At 45.5% G+C, this 7,801-nt stretch overlaps 1 protein-coding gene across 1 annotated transcript; it reads right to left on the bottom strand.

The window, feature by feature from the left end:
* Positions 1 to 483: 483 nt before the first annotated feature.
* LOC103650610 (4-hydroxy-7-methoxy-3-oxo-3,4-dihydro-2H-1,4-benzoxazin-2-yl glucoside beta-D-glucosidase 2, chloroplastic-like) lies at positions 484 to 4,059 on the bottom strand. The gene is made up of 12 exons (XM_008676178.2): positions 3,721 to 4,059; positions 3,430 to 3,499; positions 3,174 to 3,232; positions 2,879 to 2,954; positions 2,686 to 2,763; positions 2,471 to 2,558; positions 2,106 to 2,361; positions 1,669 to 2,005; positions 1,497 to 1,531; positions 1,272 to 1,374; positions 1,037 to 1,151; positions 484 to 916 (listed from the first exon to the last, which is right to left on the bottom strand). Exons 1-12 carry the CDS (start codon positions 3,991 to 3,993, stop codon positions 694 to 696), a joined length of 1,713 nt encoding a protein of 570 aa, XP_008674400.1. The 5' UTR covers positions 3,994 to 4,059; the 3' UTR covers positions 484 to 693.
* Positions 4,060 to 7,801: the final 3,742 nt, after the last annotated feature.

Raw genomic sequence — 7,801 nt, 5'->3', positions numbered from 1 at the left:
GTTGTGAGAGGTAGCTCTGGTGGGTTGTATTTATGATCCTATTTTTATGGCAGCTCCGAAAATATGGCAGTCACATACATGCGGTTTCTATTTTTATGCAGATCCAAAAATTATGGCAAATCGTGGGAGTTTCCATTGCATGTGCAAATTTTGGAATATATTTTTCGTTCCACTACACACGCGCAAAGAATTGGATGATATGAGCACATAGAGCATAAATTCTTATACAACGTCGCATAAATATTTACACCATGTAGCATAATTGATAAAAACCTAATATCAGTCCAACTAAGAACGCCAGCGGGAATTAGGGGCATAAATGTTTTAATTTGATTTTTTATGATAATTACGAATAGCATAAATTAAGAAATTGTCTTTTCAAGTTGCATGCAGTAAATTAATATACGAACTTCGTGTTCAAGTATAAAATCGTATAGTTTTTAGCGTAAATAGATAGACATAAAATATAATAATCGAAAAACATAAGACGAATCGGTGCGATTATGTGATTATGTATAGGAAACAGCCAAAGGCCTCCGATCCGTTGAGTATTTCACTTTAGTACGTTCCCACAACACAGGTGGGTTTATTTTACAAGCAACATACGTACACCGTACGTACCACAGACCACACATGTATATTATATATATTATATATATCTAAAAACATATGCCAGCGCACTGTTGTAATTAATTAATAAGCCGACGGCGGCGGAATAATGCCCGTCTTGTCTTTCTTCTTGGAATGCGCGGCTCGGTTGAATTTCTTCAACCATTTGGCCGAGCGCTTCATGCGGCGCTTGCAGCCGTTGCTACGGTCCACGTAGACGATGCCGTAACGCTCCGTGTAACCGCCGCACCACTCGAAGTTGTCCAGCAGAGACCAGGTGAAGTGGCCACGCACGTCCGCTCCCAGGCTTTCAACATTAATTAATTAACCCATCAAAGTAATCGATCGACGACATAATAATAATATATATATAGCCATTTATATGTATATATGAGAAAAAAATACTAATAATGCATGACACACATACTCTATTGCGTCTTTGAGCACTGAGATGTGGCGCTGGAGGTAATCTAGCCTTGCGTGGTCATTCAACGCATCTTTTACGGGTAGAGGTTTCTCCTTGCTGTCAATATCCCCGATTCCTGCACAAACAAAAATTGAACAACTTAACCACCATATATATATGTTTCAAAAAATTTGCACGTACCGGGTCTCTATTTGAGATTATTGTGGTCATAAACTGCAAAAATACGTACACGTACCATTCTCAGTGATGTAGATAGGTGGGTTCCCGTATTTGTTCTTCATGACCATAAGGATGTCCTTCAGGCCGTTAGGGTACATGTAGATCCACGAATTCCCCATCTGCGCGCATGCGTATTGATATATCAAGCAATGTAAGGTTATTTCATTATATTAATTACCCAACAACATACGCATTATTATCATAATAAATTAAAGTCTCATTGTGTTAGGACGATACGTACAGATGGACCAATAGTATTCCCGTCAGGTCCTTTCGCTGGTGCATGCAACACAAAGAACAATACAAAAAAGTGCAGGATATGATTAGCATGCACATTTGCAGTGTTCAATGAAATTAACAGCATGTGAAAAGAAGCAGAATGCATATGGCTGTTACTATTGTTAATTTCTTACTTTCCTGGGTGGCATATGCGTCGTCGGTGTTGAGTACCGGCGTGTAGCCTGTCGAGATATCGACGTGCTTGGAGAACCTCGAGGTGTAGTAGTTTATCCCCATTATGTCATACGACCCCACTAGCTTCTCTTTCTCTTCGTCGGTGAAGTAGGGCAACCGATCCTTGACCAACGATCTCATGGAGAAGGGGTAGTCACCACGGACCACCGGCTCCACGAACCACCCTAGGTTGTAGTCGATGGACCTTTCCTGGGCCTGGTCGTCGAGGAACATCTTTTCATATGGCACACGACCCATCACGTCAAACGCCATCCCTATGTGGCCTTCCTTGTTACCCTGAGGCACATTATATTGACCCATGCATCAACATATATACATATGAGTAGTACTAATACCTATCAATTTACGAGATCGTGTGCGTGTTGAATGTACGTACTCTGTAGTACTTGTTGTACTGATGGACAGTCTCAGCATGAGCTCGGAGGAGGTTGTGGCCAACAATGTACGGCTCGGTGAGCGAGTTCCCAACTGGGTTAGCACATTTCTGTCCCGGGGAGCACCGCCCTGGGGCACAGATCCCGGTTCCGTAGGAAAAAGAGGAGAATGTCTGTGGCTCGTTGAAGGTAAACCAGTTCTTCACGACGTCGCCGAAGTGCACAAAGCACACCTTGGCGAAGTCTGTGTAGTCTTTTCTGTAAAGGAGAAAAAAAACCAAATTTCCAACAATTAATAAATAATGATTTATTATAGATACGACCGACTATATATATATTAGTATTTGAACTCCATATATATACTTACACAATCCTATCATCTAAGAAGCCACCGTAGCTGTCCACCAGCGCTTGAGGTGTGTCCCAGTGGAAAAGTGTCACATATGGTTCTATGCCTGGGACAAACAACAACTCGTCAGAATCTCAGTTCGAGCACTATTTGTATTTACTGTTTTCCTTAACTAATAAGCAGGTAATCGAACTAGATAGGAGCAGAAATGGATGGATTCTGGTATATATAACCGTTCTCTTTCAACAAGTTGATCAGCTTTTTGTAGTACTCGATGCCTTTATGGTTAATGCCTCCCTCGAGTGTCCCCTCTGAAAGCCGTATAAGCATATATATCGTGAAATAATTAGCACCCAAACAATCTAACAACCGTAGAACCGACATATATGCATCTTGCTTTTATATTTTCGACGGACTACTACTTACTTGGCAATATTCTGGGCCAAGAGATGGAGAACCTGTAGGCGTCCATACCCATTTCCTTCAGCAATCTGACGTCCTCCTATCAGTAGGAAATATTGACGTAAATAATTAATGATGACGACAAAATGTTACACACACTGCTAGAACGGTCCCTTAGAGCTAGTTTGGTGACTAGGAAAATGGAGTGGATCTATGAGAAAGGAATCCCCTTCCTATTTAAAATTGAATAGAATTAGGACACTTTACGCATATATCTCTTTCTGATCACCAAATCAACCCTCAGTATTTCCGGTCTTACCCTATACAGATAGTAGGAGTTTGCTCCAACATCCCCACTGCTCCCGTCCGCTATCCACTCTATTCATGCATGTACAGATGATGAAAAAGAAAAACGAAGCACAGCAGGAAATTAGGGCACGTCATATGTATATATGCTGGTTACTTTAATATATCTATACCAAGAATTTATTAAACAACATCTTATTCTTTGGTACATTATATTATATATATGTAAACATATATAGCTGCATGCATATATATGTGGCTTGTTGTACCCGGATGGTTGTGGCAGAAGTCGTCCCAAGTGCTTGGCCCCTTTCCACCTTCGTTCCAAGCCCCTTCAATCTATGCAGACAGATATATAGTATATATTTTTGTGCAAGTCAAACAAACCATGCATTAATCAAAAAGCATTCTGACATCATCATATTTTGTATTGCCATGCTAGTTCTCACTGTAATTACTACTAGTAAACAGTTAGCACTATTTTATTTCCTTCCTACCAACAAATCAAAAGACATAATAATTAAACACATGCATTTAATTTGTGTTAGAAGGTTATATACTTGGTATGCTGAAGTGGCAGCACCAAAGATAAAGCTAGGGGGGAACCACTCCCTCCTGGGGATTTGCCAGGGGCTCAGCTTTTCGCTCACAACATGACCCCCACCGCCTGTCGTCGTCTTTTCAGCTCGTGGCCTCAAGCTAAGGCTACGGCTTCGCTTACTACGACTTCCTGGTGGTGAAGAAGACAGGCCGTGCCGGCCATTATCATGGGCATGGCGGCTTGTAAGGCCAGGACGACAGGCTGTGCGAGAAGCAAGAAGAAGTGGAGCCATTATTTCTTGCGAGCTAGCTAGCGGGAAGCAAGAATTGTTTGAGCTCTGCTTGTGTATTGAGTCTTGCTCTTCGTTCAGGCAGGTTCATGCAGCTATTTATAGACCACCGCTCGTGCTAACGGGCCGGGTCTGCTGGTGGTGGCCTGGTGTGTGTGGATCGGATCACAATACTCGAACTCACCTCATCGTTGTGCTTGAAAGCATGGTCTGATTAGTTGACATGCATTTATTAACTAGCTAGTGTCATGTATTCTTTGTCTAAAAAAAAGACGACAAGATAGCTTATGCTCACTCGGGGTACGGGTATGGCGATCCAAAGTACCACCTGGCCATTTCACACGCGGTGCTTTGCTTAAACATGCTTGTCCACCACATGCTACCCATACTATTTGAAATCATGTAGATATATAGTGCATGCTACATATATGTGTGTTTTAAGTTCATAGATTTTGTAATTTAGAATTTCTTAACGGTCTTGAATGTTCACAAGTTAGTAAAGAAGTTATAGTGACCGAGACTCGATCCACATGTTTTCTGTTGGTAATTAAGTTTTTCACTGCAAGTTACGTTATTTAGTATCACAAAGTTAATAAAAAAGTTGTAGTAGCCGACTTGATCACTTTCGTACTTGGAACTATTTTTTTTGTTTGAGTTAATTTAGTAATAAGATTTTCTTTTGATATAAGAAGATCACGAAACGTTGATAGAAAAATATATCATATATATATATACAAAAAAAAATGAGTAGATGTAACGTAGGTACCCGGAAGCAAACAATTATAGGATGTCTGGCCGACTCAGCAGAGTCGACCCAACTTTTGATCAGCTACTTGCTAAATATATGAAGGAGGTTGTTCCACACGACCGACAAGTAAAACAATCAGAGTCAAAAAGCAAGGCGGTCTATGCAAAGAAGAGGCTGACTAAACCGGCCCAAGAAGTGGTGCAACCAAGATCGTCTGGTCATCCTCTTCTGAGGATGTTATGCTGTTGTCCAGTCTGTTCATCGCTGATGTGTTGTCCTACTCAAATGTGGGGTGGTACGGCGATGACTCCATATTATTGGCCCAATCTGTTTACTTGTTCGGGCTAGGGCACCGTACCACAAGTTCTTGCCTACTGACATGTTGATCAGGCAGCCATAGCCGAAGAGGATGCAATTCAAAATGGCCTATGTGCATCAAAATTCTATCAAATATTTATATTATCTGATCACAAGAGCCGATGACTTGCATCGAGCTGAGTCCTTACTTCGGAAACAAAATAACTCATGAGATCTATTCTTTCCGAAATGCGTTGGTGCTTTTGGTTTGCCAAGCTCCACCAAAAGGCAGCGGGGCATGTGTTGAACACCAAAAGTGGCGGACGGTCCAGCCCTAGGGCCCAGACGGTCCGCGCCCCCGCGATCAGATTGACTCAGACGATTATCCTTATCTCACGCATGGTTATCCATCTAATTTATTGGCTATCACCTAGGAATGGGTCCAGACCTCCCTCTATACATATATGAAGGGGTACGACCGATTAAGAACCACCGAACACATTCTAATCGAACCAATATAGTTTATTTATCTTTCGTGCCCTAGGAGTAGATGTAACATAACATTAGTTGTAGCTTTCCACATATCCACCTTCATCTCTATGCGACTCTACGTCGTCTAGATCCGCCTTTGGTGGCTTGTTGACCCCAAGACGACCCTAGGATCTTACCCCTCCTGAGGAGCAAGATCTACTACATCTACTTCACTCAAGATCTTTTCCTCGAATTGATCTCTTAATTCCTAGGTGACTCTACGTCGTCTGGGGACACCCTAGGTGACCTAACGACCTAGAGCACCCTAAGATCTCTCCCCCAAGGGGCAGGATCTAGGTTCCCGCAAGCAAGAAGATGACCCTACACCATCACGGGCCATTCGACCTAGAGTGCGGACCATCCGGCTCGACACAGGGAAGAAGCCGCTTTTGCCGCCAGGTCGCGGACCGTACGCGCCGTTGCAGGGAGCACCGCCAGGCGACCCGGTGACCCATCGCGGACAACCGTCGCCGTCCACCTTGCAGAGCCAAACCCAAGGAATTGATCATCATGAAAAGGCCCTAGGGTTTGTTGCCGTTTGGGCCCAAAAGGTGGTGACCATCATAGAGGTGACTTAGTGCTTTAAAGATCTTCAACTTTATTCGACCCTACATCATCTAAAGGTGCCAAGTACCGCCAAACGATTCATTCTAGTGTTTGGTGACCAAATCACAAAGGATACACACAACGAGCTACTTTGTTTTCTTCTACTCCCTCAAAATAGTTTTTTCTAGCCTTTTTTCCGTCCACATTCATTCAAATGATAATAAATATAGACATACATGCAAACTGCATTCATATGTTACTTAGTGAATGTGTGTTTAGGCTAAAATGAATTATATTTTTTGGAACAGAGAGAGTATTTGATACATAAAGGTGCAAACAACTTCATAAGCAGTCATGGAATAACTAGCAAACACACCTTTAGGGATTATTTGGAAGGAAGGATACCAGAAGAGATTGGAGGGGTTAAAATTTCCTTGCTATTCATTTTTATTAGGAAGGAAATTTTAGCCCATCTAATCCTTTCTGATATCCTTGCTTCCAAACAAGTTGCGAAATTTGGTTACCAATGGACATCGTAGTTTAATACTTAAAGACATATGACCTCCTTGTAGAATATAGTGTTTTAATTTTATTTGCAGGTTAAACTATCTTAAATTTGACTAAATGTATAAATAAGAATATTAATGCTTATTAAATAAGGGGGTGTTTGAATGCACTAAAGCTAATAGTTAGTGTTAGAGTGTTAGGCCTGTTAAGGCTAGGCCCATGTAAAACACTATATAGCTAACCTGTTGGGTTAGCCCTAATCTATGGAATCATCATCTTGACATGGTATCAACCTAGGTTTTCTCCCTCTCCCCTACAGCCGCCGCCGCCGCCACTGCCCCTCCCAAGCGGCCCAGCCGCCGTCGCTGCTCCTCCTAGGCGGCCCAGCCGCCGCCGCTGCTCATCCTAGGCGGCCCAGCCGCCGCCGCGGCTCCTCCCTGGTGCACGCGCCACGCCGCTACTCCCATGGCGGACGAGCCCTTCCCTCCCCTCTCCTTCTGGCCGCGGGCGGCTTCCCCTGGCCGGCGCGCCGCCGCCACCGCCTCTCCTGGCCGCACGGGCCCTGCTGCCGCCGTGGGGGGCCGCGCGGGCTCGGCCGCCGCTGCGACCGGCCGTGTTGCGACCGTCGTGGGTGGGCGCCCCCCGGCCCCTCCCCACCCCTCCCAGCCGTCGTTGCCGCTCCGGCGGGCGCGCGCGGCGCTGGTGCCAGGGGCGTGGGGGTCCGTTCCACCCTCCTCTGCGCTCGGACCAGCGTGGGGGCAGGGCCTACCGCCACCAGTGAGGCCCTTCCCGCTGCGGGCACCGCCTCGGCCCTTGCGGCTGTGGCAGATGCGCTTCCCGCAGGTGTTGCTGGTTCGGAGGACCCTCACCTGCCAATCCCCGATCCACGTCCTGTCGCCGATCAGCCACCTCCTCCACCAGTCGCCCACCAGGGATACACCATCGCCGCCCTCACCGCTGCCCGTGCGGAGCACGCGGCGCAACAGGCCCGTTTGCGAGAAGCGGCCCTCGTGTGGGAACACGAGCGCGAGACCGCCGACGCTATCGCTGCTCAGATTACCATGGCGGAACAGCTCCTCGCCTCGCCTGCGGCCCACGACGGGGGGCCACCTCCTCTGACACTATGGGCAGCATGTACGGCGTCCCGACCGCACCGAATGTTGGAACCGGGCCCCACACCAT

The sequence above is a fragment of the Zea mays genome, chromosome 3, assembly GCF_902167145.1.
Source record: "Zea mays cultivar B73 chromosome 3, Zm-B73-REFERENCE-NAM-5.0, whole genome shotgun sequence".
Taxonomy (NCBI): Eukaryota; Viridiplantae; Streptophyta; class Magnoliopsida; order Poales; family Poaceae; genus Zea; species Zea mays.
The sequence above is the reverse complement of the archived record's forward strand: the minus strand, read 5'-3'. Positions and strand labels throughout refer to the sequence as shown.

Bases quoted from the DNA above. Each gene is read 5' to 3' on its own strand.
- LOC103650610 (XM_008676178.2), bottom strand. From the start codon at position 3,993: ATGGCTCCACTTCTTCTTGCTTCTCGCACAGCCTGTCGTCCTGGCCTT. The intron at 2,006-2,105 runs GTACGTACATTC...AATGTGCCTCAG, and splicing joins AGTACAACAAGTACTACAGA to GGTAACAAGGAAGGCCACAT. The intron at 1,532-1,668 runs GTAAGAAATTAA...TGCATGCACCAG, and splicing joins CGCATATGCCACCCAGGAAA to CGAAAGGACCTGACGGGAAT.